Genomic DNA, 21716 nt, shown 5'->3' on the forward strand with positions numbered 1-21716 from the left:
TTAACTTTCTTGAGAGCTTCTTTAGCATCTCAGTCGTCCAGTTGCCCCACTGGTTAGCAGGCTTCCTGCTTCTGCTGTACTTGAAATTTTTTTTGCTGTTTTTGCTAGTTGCTCTTCAAATTCTTTGTTGGCCTGCCTAATTATACTTGACTTTCCAGAGTTTATGCTCCTTTCTGTTTTCCTCAATAGGATTTTACTTCCAATTTTTAAAAGATTACCTTTTTGCCTCTAACCACTTCTTTACTTTCTTATTTAGCCATGCTGGCACTTAAGTCCTCTTACTATATTTGTTAATTTCGGATTTACATTTAATTTGAGCTGCTATTTAAGTGTTTTTCAGAATTTTCCATGCAGCTTGCAGGTATTTCACTTTTGGGACTGAACCTTTTAATTTCCATTTAACTAGCTTCCTCATGTTTGCATTGTTCCCCTTTCTAAAGTTAAATGCTACTGTGGTGGGCCTCTATCAGTGCCTCCAGTGTGTTTGCCCTGTATTTAGGTTGATGAAACATTGAATCCTCAGGCATCTAGATGCCTTGTGTGTTCCACCGCCTTCCCTCAGTTTAAGCAAAAGTGGAAAATCGGTTACTCGACAATAGCTAGATTGTCCACCTCAGATGTTTGGTTTCTCATGCAAAGGATGAACAACAGTAATTGTGAGATTCTGCTTTCCTAGAGGAAGGCTTTGACAACCTCTGCCAGTAGTGAATTCAGTTCTTCTGTCCTGGTCTTCACCGACCAAGGGGAACATAGGTCCAAATACAAGTCCTATAATGAAGGCTTCCCACATCTCTAGTACTCCAGTGAGTGTTACTCCTCTAAATTCAATCAGAGAAGACTGCATTTGTTGCTGTCAGATACCATTCTGCTTTTATCTATAAAGTAATCAGATATAATGTAATAGGATGAACTTGGCCATGGAATTAAAACAGCTCGGATTGACCAAGTTGTCAACCACACTTTGGGTGTAGAAGGAAGTGGTCTGTGATAGAGTACAGGGTAACTCTGTAAAGCACCTAAAAACTGATGTGAAGAACTTGACAAAGCTCTGGATCTAGAGAGGAAGCCAGGGAATGGACTGAGGGAGGAGAGTTTCATGGTTGTAATGAAACAAGAGGTGATAATTTCTGGCTGCTGCAGAGTTTTGGATAGAAAGAAAAGAGATCAGAAAGAGAGAGGGTGGCCAGAGTGGAGGTGATTATAGTAGTAGAGGTGAGTTGAAAGCCAAAATGTGGAATATAGTTTTAGCAGTTGAGGGAAATTCCGATTTTAGTCAGATAGAAAATGGAGAAGTTGGACTTGGTGAGAGTTTGGATATGTCAGCCTAGTGAAAGAGGCAAAAATGATACAGCTTTCAGCCTTGCTGAGATAAGCATAGTCTATTTCTCTTTTTTCCCCCCTCAAGCCCGCTTCTCTTTTCCCCCTTTCCATAGTGGCTCAAGAAGTATTTTGACACACCAAACCATATTAATCTCTTAGCATCTAATGTGTGCCTAAAGTGTACCAGTCTATTTGTATCAAACCCAATGGGGTATTCGTTAGTGCTCTGGGACATAAAATAGGCTTTGTATTGGTCATAATTTTCATACCATGCCAATTCCCCACTGGTGTCCAGAGAATGATCCTTACTGTATTGATGCCATGGTAGGTGACTTAGCACAAAACGAATATGAATGTAAAAAAGATGTTTTTCTAACTGTGAGCCCTGCATGTTCCCTGGAATCAGAGTTATTCTGGGTTCTCTACTTCCCACCCACCATCCCTGGTAGTAGAGAGTCTGGTGGTCAGATTATGCCTGTAGTGATACCTGTGCATCTTCATTGGTTTTTCACAGGTGTAACTGGCAATAAAAATAATTTAGTGAACAGTTTTGATACACAGGGAATGGAATCTGGCTGGCACCGCAGAATTAGACATTACTAAACTTGTTTTTGTCAGTAATTCAGCAGCTCTGACCCTGAATTAAAAAGACGGTGATATTTTTTCCACAGATTCTTTAAGATACACACTAACCTACCAGTAAGTTGCAACAGCATGCATAGCATTCGTTCCAAGCACTTGCATCCCTGGTCTTTGTAACTTTTACATTCATGTAATTTACACCACCTATGAGTGTGGCTCACTGAGTTTGACCGAGCAATGGGATAACCATTATGAAAGCAAACTGGCAGTGATGCGGCAGTAGATGCAGAGTGATGCAGAAGAAAGACTAGGATTGATAAAGAATTTGTTTTAACAAAGGTGGGAGTGGATGAGACAGACCACACAAAGAATGGAGTGAGTAGAGGATTTAGGATTGAACTCTCAGAGACTGATGGGACCAGAAGGGAGAGACAGAGCCATTAAAGGAGACTGAAAAAGGATTAAGGGACAAGGATATAATAGAGTTGCAAAAGTGCAAGAAAGGGAGGTTCTCAAGAAAAAGGGGATGGTCCACAGCATTGAGTAAAGAGAATCTGGTTTGTGGTAGTTTTTTGGTGACTTTAATGCTGGCAGTTTCAGGTAGAGAGGGGTGAGTGGAAGCCAGATTGAAGTTCAAGAGGAGCCATAACCTGTGAAGCAAATCTGTAACCCCAGGTGGTAAATCCAGTGAAGACCTTGCCTGTTAATTGTGGAGATTGCTGCCTCCTTGAAAAACTCAGTTCTTCATGATTGGACCAAGAGTTTCACATTGCAATATATATACCATCACCGTATCTAGTGGAAAATTATATTACTACTTTAACTTTTTATCTTGTTTTTGGTGATCTGTAATTAGAAAGTATAATTCTTCTGAACCACTAACTCTCCAGAAATTTGAGAAATATGAGAAAGCAGATCTATTGAGAATGGCGGTTATTTTGTGTTGCTCACAGGTATGTGGGTTGAGGAAGCGCAGTGCTGAATTGGAACAATCTGGGTTTCATTCACCTTAAAGCTGTTGGTTTCTCAGTCTGAAAAATAAGCAAAAATACTGCAGAGATTTTGCATTTTAGATTCTGAATAAATGTGCAAGCTTGTTTTGAGATTTAACAAGCCAGGATTAATTGACACACTTCTTGAAATGGTTAACTACTTTAAAATCTTCAGATACATAACTAGGAAGCACAGAATTACCCCATTTGACTCTGGATATTTTTGGTGTGTGAAAGTGCTTGGCCTTAGGTGGGTCCTCTAGATTCCTGCCTTCATTGTTTTTTTCATCTTTCTTGTTCAGATTGGTGTTACCTGCTTGGCCAAGAAAAACTGAAACTGGTTCTCTCCAAAGCAGTTACTGTCAATCTGTAGTTGCTGGAGTTGTTGCTGTAGGAATGATATGAACCGTACTGCTTTTTGGACCAAGAGTACTGCCTCAGCAGCATTGCTGACTCTAGAAGATCCACTCTGATTCTGACCTGCTGTCTGGCACCAGGTTTTTCATAGATTTATACATTATAGGACTGGAAGGGACCTCGAGAGGTCATCGAGTCCAGTCCCCTGCCCGCATGGCAGGACCAAATACTGTCTAGACCATCCCCGATAGACATTTATCTAACCTACTCTTAAATATCTCCAGAGACGGAGATTCCACAACCTCCCTAGGCAATTTGTTCCAGTGTTTAACCACCCTGACAGTTAGGAACTTTTTCCTAATGTCCAACCTAGACCTCCCTTGCTGCAGTTTAAACCCATTGTTTCTGGTTCTATCCTTAGAGGCTAAGGTGAACAAGTTCTCTCCCTCCTCCTTATGACACCCTTTTAGATACCTGAAAACTGCTATCATGTCCCCTCTCAGTCTTCTCTTTTCCAAACTAAACAAACCCAGTTCTTTCAGCCTTCCTTCATAGGTCATGTTCTCAAGACCTTTAATCATTCTTGTTGCTCTTCTTTGGACCCTTTCCAATTTCTCCACATCTTTTTTAAAATGCGGTGCCCAGAACTGGACACAATACTCCAGCTGAGGCCTAACCAGAGCAGAGTAGAGCGGAAGAATGACTTCTCGTGTCTTGCTCACAACACACCTGTTAATGCATCCCAGAATCATGTTTGCTTTTTTTGCAACAGCATCACATGGTTGACTCATATTTAGCTTGTGGTCCACTATAACCCCTAGATCCCTTTCTGCCGTACTCCTTCCTAGACAGTCTTTTCCCATTCTGTATGTGTGAAATTGATTTTTCCTTCCTAAGTGGAGCACTTTGCATTTGTCTTTGTTAAACTTCATCCTGTTTAACTCAGACCATTTCTCCAATTTGTCCAGATCATTTTGAATTATGACCCTGTCCTCCAAAGTAGTTGCAATCCCTCCCAGTTTGGTATCATCCGCAAACTTAATAAGCGTACTTTCTATGCCAATATCTAAGTCGTTGATGAAGATATTGAACAGAGCCGGTCCCAAAACAGACCCCTGCGGTACCCCACTCGTTACGCCTTTCCAGCAGGATTGGGAACCATTAATAACAACTCTCTGAGTACGGTTATCCAGCCAGTTATGCACCCACCTTATAGTAGCCCCATCTAATTTGTATTTGCCTAGTTTATCGATAAGAATATCATGCGAGACTGTATCAAATGCCTTACTAAAGTCTAGGTATATCACATCCACCGCTTCACCCTTATCCACAAGGCTCGTTATCCTATCAAAGAAAGCTATCAGATTGGTTTGACATGATTTGTTCTTCACAAATCCATGCTGGCTGTTCCCTATCACCTTACCACCTTCCAAGTGTTTGCAGATGATTTCCTTAATTACTTGCTCCATTATCTTCCCTGGCACAGAAGTTAAACTAACTGGTCTGTAGTTACCTGGGTTGTTTTTATTTCCCTTTTTATAGATGGGCACTATATTTGCCCTTTTCCAGTCTTCTGGAATCTCTCCCGTCTCCCATGACTTTCCAAAGATAATAGCTAGAGGCTCAGATACCTCCTCTATTAGCTCCTTGAGTATTCTAGGATGCATTTCATCAGGCCCGGGTGACTTGCAGGCGTCTAACTTTTCTAAGTGATTTTTAACTTGTTCTTTTTTTATTTTATCCGCTAAACCTACCCCCTTCCCATTAGTATTCACTATGTTAGGCATTCCTTCAAACTTCTCGGTGAAGACCGAAACAAAGAAGTCATTAAGCATCTCCGCCATTTCCAAGTTTCCTGTTACTGTTTCTCCCTCTTCACTAAGCAGTGGGCCTACCCTGTCTTTGGTCTTCCTCTTGCTTCTAATGTATTGATAAAAAGTCTTCTTGTTTCCTTTTATTCCCGTAGCTAGTATGAGCTCATTTTGTGCCTTTGCCTTTCTAATCTTGCCCCTGCATTCCTGTGTTGTTTGCCTATATTCATCCTTTGTAATCTGTCCTAGTTTCCATTTTTTATGACTCCTTTTTATTTTTTAGATCGTGCAAGATCTCGTGGTTAAGCCAAGGTGGTCTTTTGCCACATTTTCTATCTTTCCTAACCAGCGGAATAGCTTGCTTTTGGGCCCTTAATAGTGTCCCTTTGAAAAACTGCCAACTCTCCTCAGTTGTTTTTCCCCTCAGTCTTGATTCCCATGGGACCTTACCTATCAGCTCTCTGAGCTTCCCAAAATCTGCCTTCCTGAAATCCATTGTCTCTATTTTGCTGTTCTCCCTTCTACCCTTCCTTAGAATTGCAAACTCTATGATTTCATGATCACTTTCACCCAGGCTGCCTTCTACTTTCACATTCTCAACGAGTTCCTCCCTATTTGTTAAAATCAAGTCTAGAACAGCTTCCCCCCTAGTAGCTTTTTCAACCTTCTGAAATAAAAAGTTGTCTCCAATGCAGTCCAAGAATTTGTTGGATAGTCTGTGCCCCGCTGTGTTATTTTCCCAACATATATCCGGATAGTTGAAGTCCTCCATCACCACCAAATCTTGGGCTTTGGATGATTTTGTTAGTTGCTTGAAAAAAGCCTCATCCACCTCTTCCACCTGGTTAGGTGGCCTGTAGTAGACTCCTAGCATGACATCTCCCTTGTTTTTTGCCCCTTTAAGCCTAACCCAGAGACTCTCAACACTTCCGTCTCCTATGTCCATCTCTACCTCAGTCCAAGTGTGTACATTTTTAATATATAAGGCAACACCTCCTCCCTTTTTCCCCTGTCTATCCTTCCTGAGCAAGCTGTACCCATCCACACCAACATTCCAATCATGTGTATTATCCCACCAAGTTTCAGTGATGCCAACAATGTCATAGTTGTATTTATTTATTAGCACTTCCAGTTCTTCCTGCTTATTCCCCATACTTCTCGCATTTGTATATAGGCATCTAAGATACTGGTTTGATCTTTCCTCCCAGTTTTGTCCTTTCTCTCTGCCAATATAGCCCACACTCCCTCTTGTTTCCGACCCATCTCCCCGGTCTCCATGTTCCCCACTTACCTGTGGGCTTTGCTCACCTGTCCCCGTCGAACCTAGTTTAAAGCCCTCCTCACTAGGTTAGCCAGTCTGTGTCCGAATAGGGTCTTTCCTCGAAAGGTGAACGCCATCTCTGCCTAGCAGTCTTTCCTCGAATAGCATCCCGTGGTCTAGGAAGCCAAAGCCCTCCTGGCGACACCATCTTCGCAGCCAGGCATTCACTTCCATGATGCATCTGTCTCTGCCCGGGCCCCTACCTTTGACAGGAAGAATTGAAGAGAATACCACCTGCGCTCCAAACTCCTTCACCCGTACTCCCAGAGTTGCTCTGCTACTGAAAGAAACACCATGCTGGTCTTCTCTTTCTTTGTTTGAAATTAGTTTTTAAACAGGATGGCAAAATGCAAAAAAAAAAAAAAAATTGAATTATATTATGTGCATTCCTTTGTCTCTGGAAATCATAATCTAGTTGCTAATATGTATTCTTTGTGAGGCTTTGACTAAAAAAAGTAATGGTACAATTATTTTGTGATAAGACTATAGACGATAGAATACAATTAGATATTCCTGACAAACTACTCTTGCATATGGCCCCTTTCTCAACTTTGGCTTTATTTTGTACTCTCTATTTTTATTCTTATAGGAAAAACATGACTTTTAGACTGAAACATAAAAGAAGAAAAGGAATTTTCACCTCTTCTGAGTTTTATTTTTGTATTACCTTTGAAGAACTTCCACCATAAAAATGAAATCTTATGGTTATCTTTAAATTTTAATAGCAGTTTAAATAAATGTTTTAAGCCAATTCTCATAACATAAGCTTTCTATGTTATAGAGAATGTTCCTCTTACTAGTCCCAGACTGATTAATGATTTTCTTTGTTCTAAGATACATTGATACATATCTGTTAATGCACAATTTGATTTTTTGTTTAGGTGGAAGGCAGGTAATAAGGGATTTGAAAATGTTGTCCCTTTATAACTTTCTCCTTCCTGGTAGTTTGAAAGGCTATTTTCTGCATGGCAGTAAAACGTTTGTTTTAATTTCGAAGCAATGATAATTGAAGTCAAAGTGCGAAAGTAACGGTGATATACCAAGTACTCAGGTTAAGAAATTCCAAAAGTTAAGTTTTTGCTCCAGCAATGTTGGATTTGGCAAGTTTATATCTGAAACATGATATGGTAAGCTTAACATTGTAAAGGACAGAAGAATTGGAAATTATAGATGGTGCACGTGGCACTATTTATAGGTTAATAGCACACCACTTTCCATTTTAAAACAGTTTTTTTCAGTTGCTTATAACTTGGCCAAACTTAACCTACTTGGGCTGACGTTTTCTATGCTAGGTTTCTACCTGAGACAGGTCTTTTAAAAAAGCTTTCAGCTAAAACAGATTGCCATTTCTGAAAAAGAGGTTTTGGGAAAAAATACTGTTTTGCCTGTGTTTAAAAAATATCTTAAAGTAGTTACATTTGAGGAGCTCTAACGGCGCCAAGATTTGGAGCAGAGACTTGAAACTTGGCAGGGGGAGTATTGGTTTTGTGTCAAAGATGTGCCTTTTGCTGTCCCTCTGAAAATTCACCCAAAGTTGGCCAGGTTCAGGGTGGATTTGATTTAAATCACTAGTCAGGAAGACTCGATTTAATTATGGATTTCTACATAAAAGTGCATTCTTGTTGGTTATAACTTTAATACATAATCTTCACAACTCAGAGATAGATGTAGGTTTTGTTTTTAGAAGGTACATACTATACATTTTTAAAGTGATTTATTTTGAAAACTTTTCAGATGAGTTTTACAGCTATATGAGAACATGAATGATTGTTTGGTTATTTCATTTACCAAAGGTAATTGAAGCAGATATTTATGAAGTCAGTGGGAGGTGAATGATCTTCAATTCAGCAGGTTAATCATTAATATTTGGAGGATTTTTTTTTGCCATGCTGTATTAGGAGGAGAACATCACCAGACAGACATTTAAATTGTTTTATTTAACTAAAACAAAAACGTTAACGTATTCTGGATTTTTTCCTTCAACAGCAAAAATATATTTTAACAAAATAAGCATATGAATTTTTGATTTTTAGTTAAACATTCAAGGTTTTTAAAATAGGTTTGTTTTTGTTAAAATCGTTTTTAACTGAAATAGTTAAATATTCTTTTAAAAAAAAAAAATTTAAATTGACTGTCAGCCAGGTCAACATGAGAAACAACAAATATGTTGACTTCTGCAGCTAACTCAGTCATCTTCACCTTCATTTTCCTGTTCGTTCGTAATCTGGAAAAGAAAAACAAACTTTCCTGCTTTTTCAGGTCCCAAACGATTTTTCAATTTGGAATGAATTAGTCCAAAGGAAGAAAATATTCTTTCTACACCGGCAGAAGAAGCTACTGCTGTTAAGTGAGATTATCACTTCAACAGTCTGAATCCAAGTGCTTAAGTGACGTCCACCAGTTCACTGGTGTGACTTTCTTTAAAACATCATCAGCAAACGTATATTTCTTGAACGTTTCACCCTTAGCTCTGAAGTTTATTATAGGTGGCATTATGGAGGGATGATGGCTGGATGTCCATGTCATAGCTAACTCCTCTTCAGTTAAGGTTTGACCCTGGTACCAAGTATTGAGAATATTAGCAAGAAAATGAGCTGGAGATAGTGCTTGTCCCATTCGTTTTTTTAATGCTTGTAATTTAACTCTGTCATTGCATATTTCTCTTTTTAAGATCTCACTCCGTTCCTTCCAGATTTCAACAGCGTCAGCAATAAACCAGCTATTTCCCTGCATTTTGTTGAAGGCTACAGAAATAGGCTTCAGGGTACTCAGCATGTGTTCAGCATTTCTCTCAAGTCCAATGTTGAGAACTTTGGCTGTGACAGTGCCATCTATTTTTTTACAATTCTGTTCACAAACTGTCATCAAATTAGGCTAGTTCTTGATATAGTGCTCAAAACAGTCCACTACTGAGTTCCATTGCATGTCTTGTGGGAGAGTTAGCTTGTTTCCTCCAACTTTTTTCAGAGCACCTGCTGCAAAGTGGTTGTTATGGAACCTAAATAATCTATGCAGAAGTCCCTGAACCCCGTAAGATTGGGTCCCTAATCCATGAACTACTGGAACTCATTTACAAAACTTTTCTTAAACATTATATGAATATATTGTCTCATACTATAGAATTAGAATTTATAATCCCTATTCCATGATGGCATATCTTTGAGCTATAATGTATCTTAATTAAAACTCTCTTTAGATAGGTTTTTTCCTCAAATGCATTTTATTAAAGTCTGATTTAAATACAAAAATCATTGATTTGTATCCACCCTGCCCAGGTTAGAAGCCTTTGAAATATCTGTGTGCACATGCTCAGTAAAGATTTGTTCTTCTTAGAGTGCTTGCTCATGTAAGGTGTGTGTGCTCTCCACATGCATCGGTGCCAGAAGTTTTTCCCTCAGTGGTATCTGAAGGGGACTGGCTCTGGCACTCTCTGGAGTGGTGCGCGAATACGCTAGTATAAGGGGCGCTGCCGGCTCCCCCCTCCCTCAGTTCCTTCTTACCGCCAGTGGCAGTGCTGCAACATCTTGCTTCGGCAAGCTTTCCTTCTCAACTGTGCCTAGTTGTGAATTCTCTTATATATAGTTCTTAGAAAGTTTGTGTAGTGTATTAGTTCCCTTAGTGTATGTTCGAAATAGTTAGTCCCCTGTGGGACTTAACCTAGGGATGGGGCATGCTCCGGTTCCCAGGCTTTAAGCCTTGCGACTGCTACAGAAAACCTATGCCAGTCAGTGATTCTCCATCAAAGCTGTCTGAAGTGTTTTGGGGAGACCCACTTGAGCGACAAGTGTCACATTTGTAAGAGTTTCAAGCCGTCTACCAAACAGGAGTGGGACATTTAATTTAGAGCATTCCTTATGGAGTCGGCCCTCGCAGCAGCCTCTGAGCTCCAAGGACACAGCTTCGGTGCAGAGCACGTCACCAGCCTCCGTCCGGTGCTAATCCCCATCCCGGGTACCGGCTAAAAAGCAGAGAGAGGCCGGGAGAGGGCATTCTCCTACATCTCATAAAGGGAAGGAGAGAGCTGGAGGAGAGCGAAGACCCACTCGGGGCAGATCTTCCCCTCTGGCTGGTGGCCAGGCTTCAGCACCTCTTCAGCTGTCAAGCCCACTTTGTGACCCACCGGCCACCCCGGGAAGGGGTAGAGGCACGTGGCAATGCTGTCCACGCCGGAGGCCTTTTAGGCTGCTACGGACATATTGTCTCTTCTGATGCTGCCCACCCCAGCCAGCAAGGTGCCCCGTTTGAGGGATAAACTCACTCTGGGATCTTTCCAGCAGTCCCCATTGGTGCGACACCGCTCCCTGTCTCAGGGAGTGCCCCACCAGTGCTCACCAGAGTAACACCACCAGTTTACCCATCAGAGTTCCCAGCTTTGTTCCCTGGACTCTAGGCAGCGTTCCCTGGGATCCCGGCGTTGTTCGCTGGCTGTGTGGTGTGAACACAGGGCTATGGTCAAGAGCGGAGCTCACATTTTACATAAACATCAGGGAGCTCAGAGCCATCCGTCTAGCTTGTGCGGTGTTATTTCCTCACCTATCCGGTTGGGTAGTGCAAGTGTTGACAGAGAACACGGCCTCCATGCTCTGTCAACAAGCAGTGGGGAGCTCGTTCGTCAGCCCTTCGCCAGGAAGCTCTTCACCTGTGGGACTTCTGCAATCCACCTAGAAGCCTCGCACCTCCCCGGTGTCCAGAACACGCTAGTGGATCACCTCAGCAGGTCCTTCTTCTCGCCCCACAAGTGGTCCATCCACTCGGAGGTTGTCAGGATGCTCTTTCAGAAGTGGGGAGTTCCCCGAGTGGACCTGTTTGCCACCAGGCAAAACAAAAAGTATCATCAGGTCTGCTCCCTGTAAGGCCTCAGCAGAGGCTCACTCTCCAATGCTTTTGTCAGGAGACCTGATGTACATCTTCCCGCCAATCCCACTCATCAGCAAACTCCTCTTAAAGATCAAGAGGGACAAAGTCATTATGCTTGCCCCAGCATGGCCTCGCCAGCATTGGTTCGGGATGCTCATGGACCTGGCCGTAGCAGCCCCATGGGCACTTCCCAGCCGTCCAGACCTACTCTCTTAGGATCACGGTCGGCTGCTGCACCCAAACCAAACCTCACTCCACCTCACAGCTTGGATGCTGTGTGGCGGAAGCCAGAGGAACAAGCCTGCTCTAGTGATCCCTCCCAGTGCCCGACACCAGAGCAACTTACCTGGCAAAGTGGAAGCGTTTCTCATGCTGGGCAGCAGAGCGGAGTATTTCCCCGACCCAGTCATCTCTGCAGTCCATTCTGAATTACCTGCTTCACTTAAAGCAACAGGGCCTTGCTTTCTCTTCAATCAAGGTTCACCTGGCAGCTATATCTGCTTTCCACCCTTGCCTCCAGGGTAGATCGGTATTCTCGCATGACATGACGCTTAGGTTCCTGAAAGGCCTTGAAAGACTCTTTTCACTGGTCTGGGACCCGGTCCTCCAATGGGACCTCAACCTGGTCCTCTCCAGGCTCATGGGCCTGCCCTTTGAGCTTTTGGCTTCTTGTTCCCTTTCCCACTTGTTGTGGAAGGTTGCATTCCTTGTAGCTATTAAAGTTCTTGGGAGCCCCTGTACACAGTATTCTACAAAGACATGGGTCCAGCTGCAGCCCCATCCGGCCTTCCTGCCAAAGGTGGTGTCGCACTTCCATGTCAACCAGGATCTCTTCCTCCTGGTGTTCTGTCCAAAGCTTCGCATGACCAATGAGGAGAGGCGGCTCCACACTCTAGATGTCAGGCACGCTCTGGCATTCTAACAGGAGTGCACCAAGCCCTTCCGCAGATCAGCTCAGCTCTTTTTATTGCGATAGCTGACAGGATGAAGGGCCTTCTGGTGTTCTCTCAGAGGATTTCAAATTGGATCACCACCTGTGTCCATACTCGTTACGAGTTGGAGCAGGCTGTGCTTCCATAGATACTGAAGGCTCACTTAAGTAGGGCTCAGGTGTCTTCGGTTGCCTTTCTGGTGCATGTCCCAATCCAGGACATCTGCAGGGCCGTGATGTGGTCTTCAATACTCATGTTCATGATGCATTACATCATCGCCCAGCAATCCAGGGATGATGCTGGATTTGGCAGAACTGTGTTGCAATCGACATGTCCAGGAACTCCTACCCACCTCCACTGGTAATGCTTGGGAGTCACCTACAATGGAATGGACATGAGAAAGCACTCGAAGAAGAAAAGATGGTTACCTTTCGTAACTGTTGTTCTTCGAGATGTGTTGCTCATGTTCATTCCATGACCCATCCTCCTTCCCTCTGTTGGAGTTTCCAGCAAGAAGGAACTGAGGGAGGGAGGAGCCGGTGGCGCCCTTATACTGGTGCATACGTGTGCCACTCCAGAGGGGGCCAAAGCCAGTCCCCTACAGATACCACTGAAGGAAAAACTTCTGGTACCAGTGCATGTGGCGAGCACACACAACTACAATGGAATAGACATGAACAATGAGTCTCGGAGAGCAACAGTATGAAAAATAAGTCTTTTAGAGTTTGGCACCTAATTTCTCTGAAGATTGTCTGTCTGTCTGTCTGTCTGTCTGTCTGTCTGTCTGTAGTGAGCAGGCTCCGTTCCTTCACAGCTCCTATATGGCTACTGAAATGTGCATGTCTCCCCTTTCCCCCCTGCCACCCCCCTCCCCAACCCCACAGAGTGACTGAGCATACGCCATCCTGGGGCTGCAGGGGCTGAACAGGACTTGCCTTGCAATTACTCCTTCAGGCTGCTGTGGCACAGAGCTCCAGAACTGAGAGCAGTCCTCTACTCTCAAAACTCCCTCTGCTGGCACAATTTTTTCCTGCTGAAAAAAAAATAGTGTGTAATCATGTAATTAAAGACTGTCATAATGCACATGCACCAGGGGCACAAATTAAGGCTGGAGAGGTGGCCTTAAATATGCCATTTCCTAATTTGAGTGCTTGACTTTGCAACCTTAACGTTTTTCTAGTTTAGCTTGTTTTGGATGAACATTCTATGTAGAATATGGCTAAATTAATGTTCCTGAAGCAACATTAACTTTGAGTGTTTTGATCTGAATGCTTGTTCACTCTGGTGACTGTACGGGCTGCTAGGAAAGTCTGTGTTGGATCTATTGCTCTGGATAAAAGTAATGTGTGTTCTTGTCCTGTAAAGTTGAATTGCAGGCTGAGTGCCTCCTTTTTATTTATTTTATACTGTAATAATTTCTCCATCTGGATTGTTCTCTGAACTAACCCCACTGTTTTTTGCCTCAGAGGAGGGTCGATGTTTTTTTCCCCCTGTTCCATGTAAGGTCCTTTTTCAAGGAAATCTCTTGTTCTAATAAACTAGTTCTCTTTACTTTTCTCCTGATAAGATTCCGAACTGTGATAGATTCCCTTCAAATGATATCTGACCACTCTGTGTAGTGCAAAAGGGCTGGAATCTGGTTGCAAATGACCAGTAGGGAATTCAGTGTGGTGGGAGCTCTGTGCTGGCATAAGCTCCTATGAATGTCTCCTTTGCCAGCCACATCAAAGCAAGTAGTGTTGCAGAATTGGGAGATGCTTAATGGACCCTTTGCCTGTGGTGCAACTTAGAGTAGCCCCCCATTGACTCTAAAGCTCACTGAGGAGAGAGCCAGTGTTGATCACCCCCACAGAATCAGGGAGCCATTACCAGCTCTGACATCCCTTCCTCACCTGTATTGAGTTCACAGTCAGGGGGCTCTTACACTTGTAAGCCCAAACACAGTTCTTCCCAGGTAGGGAGACTATGCCTTTTTGATTGGTGCTTGGCTGCATGCTAAACATGCAGCTTTTGCTTTCCAATCAACTGTACTAATGCAGCAACTTAGAGGTGGGAAAGGCTTGTGAGACTTCCTGCCCAATAACTCTGTCCATGCTGAGCGCTTCATAGCTGGCTGGCTATTTGACTGTTTTACTCCCTTCCCCTAATGACAGTAAGGTATGCATGGAGAATTGCAAAGCTGAGTCAGTGATCTGTTTAATTTGTCATCCAGTTACTAAGTACAGAACACCTAGCATTTGCTTCCTGTTTCTTGTTTGAAGCATATTCAGCAATGCTAGAGGGAAGGAGTGGGAGGGAGTCCTGCTCAGTAGCATCCACTAGGAAAGGCAGAAAGCTGACCTGACCTTGAAGGGGGATAATTTTCTCCCTTTAAAGCCTTCCCTCAATTTTTCCTCCTATTGCCAGAGGTGACTATGTAGGAGCGTAAAGAACCAGGGCATGGGAACACTAGAGTGCGTGTTGGAGGGAAGGGCAAGCGAGATCATCGGAAAGGGAAACTGGAGGTTGTTAAATATTTAAAATATGGACTCTTCAAATGTTTGAATTTACACATATGTAAGACTTTTGAAGAGTAATGATGGGGATGTGTATAGAATTCCTCCCCCTGATAAGAGAGTTATTTTTTTGACTTGTCACACTGATTTGCTGACATGGGCTTTATAAAGCTAGTGATAGAAAAGAGGAAGTAAATTATCTTGCTCTTCCCCTGCCAAAGGAATAAATTCCCTACAGTATATTTAAGTGGTTTTCTCCAGTGTAGTTCTGAATGACTCCAATGATAGGGCTTCCAGCACTTCTCTTGGGAGACTCTTCCACAGGCAAATAGATCTTATCGATAGACAATGTTTGTTACTCATACAAGGGAAATTTTGTGTTCTGCTGGCTATTGTTAAATTTATTTGTTTTTGTAATTTATGGCAAGGGTGCAAAGAAGCTGAGACAGGTGTCCTTTTTACATTTTTGTATTAATCTAAAGAAACACATTCTACTTTGCTTTTTTTCTGTTTCATGTTTATAGTTCTTGTTATACTCCCCTTGGATGCACCTAACAATTCCTCTCCTGTACTACAGTAGAAATCCTCCTAAGTCCTTGTACATTTTTGCCAATGTTATATAAAAGAATACAGTCGTATAAAACTTGGCTGCTATAAATACAAGAAGAGAAAATAAGCAATCTCCACACTTGATAATCAAGCCCCTCCCATCTTCCATCCCCATTTCATCCTTGTTTGGAAGACAAACTCATAACCTTTAAAAATGTTATTTATGACTATCAATTAAATTTTAATTTTAATTTTAATTAAACTATATACTCAGAATTTCTTGTTGGGTTAGTATGCCATATCTGATGTAAAGTAGGTTGGGGTTTTTTTGGTAAAATTTCAAAATGTTTAAACAAATAATTAAAAGAATAAAAAATTACTACATAGTCCTTTTATTTCCCCATGTGCAATTTGTGTACAGGGCTGCATCTCCTGCACAAAAGAGCGCACGCACAAAAGTTACCTGCTTTGAGGGTCTGTTTTGTCAATGCATTATTGGAAAGAGTAACTCTTTTCCTTCAGAGTTTTATCGTGCTTTTATAAATTGGACTGCAACAAATAAGATTGACACAAAGGGCATATGGATAAAACCAGATGTCTAAATTTTATTGCCTGATCAGATAACTTTGAAATAAATCAGTGACACGGCAATGTCAGGGAAAGGGTTTTTTAGCCATGTGGATCAAAGAATATGAAGATGGATACTTGCATCTACTTTTATCATATTAAAAATGTTTGTGGATAAATAAAAGTTGTTAGTAATATATTTGTTTCTATTCCAGATGGGAATGACAGGTAACACTAGTCCCTTTGGGCAGCCCTTTAGTCAAGCTGGAGGGCAGCAGCTGGGAGCTACAGGCGTGAACCCTCAGTTACCAAACAAGCCAGGCATGGCAAATAATTTGCCTCCCTTTCCTACTGACATCAAGAGTACTTCAGTTACCAGTGTGCCAAATATGGTAAGTTGCATTTAACTCGTATGTCATTTTCCCCTTCCTTGTTATGCATTTTCAAAATATATTCCAAGTCCCCATGTATAAAGTTATATCTAGTAAAATCTGAATTCACATCATACTAGTTTAGATTTTAATGAATGATATTGAAAACTCATTAATCTGATTTCTTTTCTCAGTAGTATTGGTCAGCAAAATATTAAAGGTGAATTGTAAAACAAAAATGAGGTAAGTCCCAAATATGCAAAGTGTGCCTGCTATCCAGCCTATGGTGAGCATGAAAGACAGAAATAAGCTTCAGGATACTGGGCTCTATGGACCATTGGGCTGACCTGGTTTGGCTATTCTTATGTAACTAGCATCCACCCTCCCAATAGTTTTTCACCTCAGAAATTGGTACTTTGTTTCACTGAAGATATCCCAGAATTCATTGTTCTCTGGTATCACAGACACTAGGAATTGCATGGGTTTCTCTGAGACAGTATTGCATTCTGTCATATCCCCAGTAAACTGGGAAATAATCAAGAAAGTGGGGTGGGGGGATTTAGAAGCTTGTATAAAATTTATTTCTGTGCTCAGTAACCCCCATTATTGGTTACCGGGAGCATTTAGCAAAAAGGACATACTACAAATTTCCATTTTTTGAAATATTTCCCTAAACAGTATACTCTGCATTTTTAAAAATTATTAAAACTAAAATTAAAGGGGTGGCGGCTGTCTCTGTTCCCTGCTGATGTTCAGAATTGAGTGTACCTGAGAGCAACATCACCGACCGTGCTCAGGCCTGCACCTTTCCTTTTCTTTTTGTGCACATTACCACCTGCTGCCTCTTCAGTCTGTTACACTTTCACCTCTACTGCTGTAGTTGAGTCTGTTGAGTCTGGGGAAGGATTTGCAAATTCAAAGAAACAGTGAAACTGAATTCACTAAATGCTGTCAAATGCACCCAGCAAACTGAAAAAGAGAAGATATTTTCCTTTAATCTTAGGGATTCTTTATAAAAATATTGCTACAAAATTTTCAATTTGAGAACCTCCCTCTACATTAGTGTTCATTTTTTGTTTTGCAGATCATCTTTAAGAAAAAGCTTCTTTATCAAAATAATCAGCTCCTTCCTAATTTTTTCTAGCTGTGTTAGAATGCTGCTATAAAGGCAACACTAGATTGTGGCATCACTGAATGAAGGCACAGCTGATTAGAAAGGAGGAGGAGCTTTTTGCATACAATTTTGGAACTCAAAAGTGAAAGGAGAAACAGGGTGGAAAACAATCAATTACAACAGTTTCTCCTAAAATGATTACAGAAAAAATTGTTGAGCTTTATAAATCAAGTCATCCTTAAGGTTATAAGAGAAGTTGGCCAATTCAGTTATTTATACTATGTGGTATGTAATCATAAGGCTACTTCTAGGATAAGTTTCAGTGGGGTCCTGACCCACAGTTTGAGAACCAAAGTGGGTCGTGATCCTATTTTAATGGGATTGCCAGGGCTGGCTTAGACTTGCTGGGGCCCAGGGCCGAAGCCCAGGCCCCACCACCTGAGGCCAAAACCGGAGGGTTTTAGCCCTGCGTGTTGGGACTCAAATTACAGCCCCTCCCCATCTCCAGCCCCGCCCCCCTCCCACCACCCAACCCCCAGCTAGGGTTGAAACCCTTGTGCTTCAGCTTTGCCAACTCCCCTCTTGCCCACGGCAGTGGGGCTTGGGTGGGCTCAAGCTTCGGTCCCCTCTCCTGGGGTCGCGTTATAACTTTTATTGTCCGAAGGGGGTTACGGTGCAATGAAGTTTGAGAACCCCTGAGTTAAGTAACTATAAACTTGTTTATATTGGTGGTGAACTTATAGTAAGGTCCACTATCTTAGGTTGTGGTATCGTTACTTCATAAACTGTTTTCATATTTATTACTGCAAAGTTAAAGTGCCCTGTTGTGCTTAAATTTATCTAACTATGTCTGCTGTCATCTTACTGTTAGTAAGAGATGCCGCTTCCATCCACAGTCTTGACAAAAGACTGAGAGCAAGAGCATTTTGACCACTGTATTGTATTTTAAATGAGAATTGTGTTTTAAAAATGCCATAATAAAATGAAATGCCCTTTTCGTACAGATTTTTAGAATTACACTGTGGTATTGGTCACCTTTTAGAACACTGAAGCAACAAATTTGCTTTGCAAAGTTCAGCCATGGTTTCTGAAACATTACTGAACTTACTTTGATCCTGTCTGCACTTGCCATTTAAACTTCACACCGGTTCACCTGATCCGCATTTTCAGCAATGGGTAAATTTTCTAATAATATAGACAAAGTTTGTATATAGATAGTTGTGCAGTAAATTAATTCTCCAGGTATGCTGTATTGTTTGTCACAAAGGGTTGTATTTGGTTTTAACCTTATACACTAAGTCCCAAAATAGATGCGGGAAATGTTGTGTTATGTAAGTTCTATCTGCACCACTACAAGTGTGTGTAAATTCCTAAAACAGTTAGAAGTTTTGTTTTATGTACAAAGTGGACTGTTTGCTGATAGAGTGAATACTATCTCTGATATCATTTTGGCTCTGATATGGGAAGCACACTATTGAATGCTCTCATGTTTCTGCTGTGCAAAACAAATGACTTCTAGTTAGTGCAAATTGCTTGTGAGAATAGTTCTTGTTAGTATACTTTTAAAAAATATAATTTACTTTGGAAATTGTGGATATTTAGAATATTGCAAACTTGGCTAGTTTCATGTGATATTTTCTGTTCTTGCTGCTTCTTCACAAAGTAAAATTTAAAATATCACCACTTGCTTTAATATCCCTCAATGTATTAGGAATAATTTAATTGAACTGCTTGTATAGTTTCTATGGAAACTACAAATTCAGTTATGTTTTATGCTCTTAAACATGATAGCAGTTACTATAGAAACTGATAAAGCCTCTCCATGAGATGCAAATTACTTACTGTTGGTTGACAGTAGAAACATTGCCATTCTTTAGCAGAAGCATTGATGCACAGATTCCATCCTTGTCTTCTCGATAACTCTCTTAAATCTAGCAGGAATTTCAGGAATCCTCGCTTCAGGCTGTGTCTGAAAGGAAATGTAAATGGGCAGGAGAGGATATAAATCTCATAAACTTCCAGGTCTTAGGCTTGGTCTACACTACCCCCCCCCAATTCGAACTAAGGTACGCAACTTCAGCTACGTGAATAACGTAGCTGAAGTCGAAGTACCTTAGTTCGAACTTACCTTGGTCCACACGCGGCAGGCAGGCTCCCCCGTCGACTCCGCGGTACTCCTCTCGCCGAGCTGGAGTACCGCAGTCGACGGCGAGCACTTCCGGGTTCGACTTATCGCGTCCAGACTAGACGCGATAAGTCGAACCCAGAACTTCGATTTCCAGCCGTCGAACTACCAGGTAAGTGTAGCCAAGGCCCAAGTCCCATCCAGTTGTCAGAGGAGTGCTCCTTCATTTCTTGTTTGTGTTGTCTTAAAAATCATCTATATTTTGATGGTGTGTTTATAGAAGGGGGCTGGTTGCCACCTGGTAAAGTCAGAACCCTGTTTATAATTCTATTATGAAGACATTTGCACAGCTGCATAATTCCTTTTTGAAACTGCAGTTTAATGCTATAGAATCTAAACACTTCTGCAGACAGTTGGGTTCTGGAAATTATCCATCAGGGATACTCCATAGAGTTTCGCTCCTTCCTGCCTCTCAAACTCCCTTCCTGGTTCCACATTGGGGACCACTCTCATGAGGTGATTCTTCAACATGAATTAGAATCCCTTTTGCACCAAGGGGCAATAGAGCGTATCCCACCTCATCATGGGACGGAGATCTACTCCCCGTATTTTCAATTTCCAAAAAAGACAGAGGGTGGAGACTCATCCTGACTTTGGCAATTCAACATCTTTATTTGAAAGCTGAAATTCTGGTTATAGTGGCATTGATAATCTCTTCCCTTCAGGAAAAGATGTGGTTCACAGCTCTTGACACAAAGGATGTGTATTTCCACATGGACCTTAACCCATCACACAGGAAGTTCCTGCATTTTACGGTTGGCCAGGAACAGTTTCAGGTCCTCCCCTTTTGGCTCACTACAGCACCCAGAACATTTACAAAGGTTTTCTCTGTGGTAGCAGCCCAGATGAAGCACCAGGGCTATACAGCGTTTCCATACCTAGACGACTGACTCCTGGTAGGCCACTCTTGTTAGGAGGTCAGGTCAGTGACAAGGCTTCTCGTACAGCTTCTATCAGCCATAGATGTTTTGCATAAACAAAGAAAAGTCCATTTTGTTACCCACGAGGACAATAAATTTAATGGGGGTGACATTGGACTCAGTTTCTGCAAGAGCATTTCTCCCTGCAGACGGGATTCATAAAATAACCAACGTGATTTCATGCATTACCTGCAGACCACAAGCTACAGTGCACAGGTATCTTTCACTGTTAAGCTCATGGCCGCACGCACTTACATGACGCTGTTTGTCAGCCTCCACTTGTGGTGTCTTCAAGCTTGGCTCCATTCAATCTGCCAACTGAACAAGGACCACATCAATTCAATCAATCACCTCCCTCATTTGTTGGTCATGGTGTGGGTTCCCTTCAGCCCTCCCACACCCCTGGCCACCATTGTGGCAGATGCCTTCCTCCTGTGGTGGGATGTTCACCTGTACAATCACATTGGTCAGGGTATCTGGACCTCATGAGAGAACAGGCTACATACAAACGTATTGGAAATGAGATCAGTCTGCCTTGCGTGCAAAGCCTCCCTTCCACTCATATGCTTATTCCATGTACAGATAATGTTGGACAGTATCACCACTGTGGTATATATCAGCCAACAGGGAGGAGCAAAATCTCATTTCCTCTGCCTGGAAGCTATCAGACTTTGGAACTGGTGCGTCAGGAAGTGCATCACGATACAGGCCGCCTATATCCCCAGTATTCACAACTCCCTTGCAGACAGACTAAGCAGAAGCTTCTTGGCAGACCGTGAATGGGAGGTTCACGACAATCCTAAGTAAGATACTTACGCAGTGGGGTACTCCAATATTTGCATCCCAAGCTAACAGAAAGCTCCCCTTATTTTGTTCCGGAGGAGCCATGGATTGTGACTCCCAAGGCAATGCTCTTCTGCTGCCTTGGACAAATGGCCTCAGATATGCCTTTCCTCCCATTCCCCTTCTACAAGTCATGGGGAAGATATGTCATGACAGAACCAGTATCATTCTCCTAGCCGCCTACTGGCCCAGACCGTTCTGGTTCATGGAACTTCTGAAGATGTCTGCCTGCCCACCCACCAATCAGAGTCTGCCCATTCCCAGATCTCCTAACCCAGGATGGGAGGCGGGGGGGGAATAAACCAACCCAATCTGGGCTCACTCCACCTCATGGTCTGGTGTTTGGATGGGTGTCGGAAATAGAATGCTCATGCTTGGCCCCCATTGAGGAGATCCTTAACCAAAGTAGAAAGGATTCTACTAGAACCTGCTATTTGGCCAAATGGAGAGACTTTTTTTTGTCTGGATTCAACTGCACCAACATTCTATAGATACCTTAA

General features: G+C 42.2%; 1 protein-coding gene across 2 annotated transcripts in view; it reads left to right on the forward strand.

Moving 5' to 3' along the window:
- CREBBP (CREB binding protein) overlaps nucleotides 1–21716 on the forward strand; it is a 175561-nt gene that overhangs the window by 67586 nt on the left and 86259 nt on the right. For both annotated transcript variants that reach the window (XM_054041404.1, XM_054041405.1), the window contains exon 3: nucleotides 15999–16175. In XM_054041404.1, coding sequence (XP_053897379.1) covers nucleotides 15999–16175 — 177 coding nt within the window. The remainder of the gene's footprint in view (nucleotides 1–15998; nucleotides 16176–21716) is intronic.

This window comes from Malaclemys terrapin, chromosome 10, assembly GCF_027887155.1.
Source record: "Malaclemys terrapin pileata isolate rMalTer1 chromosome 10, rMalTer1.hap1, whole genome shotgun sequence".
NCBI classification, from domain to species: domain Eukaryota; kingdom Metazoa; phylum Chordata; order Testudines; family Emydidae; genus Malaclemys; species Malaclemys terrapin.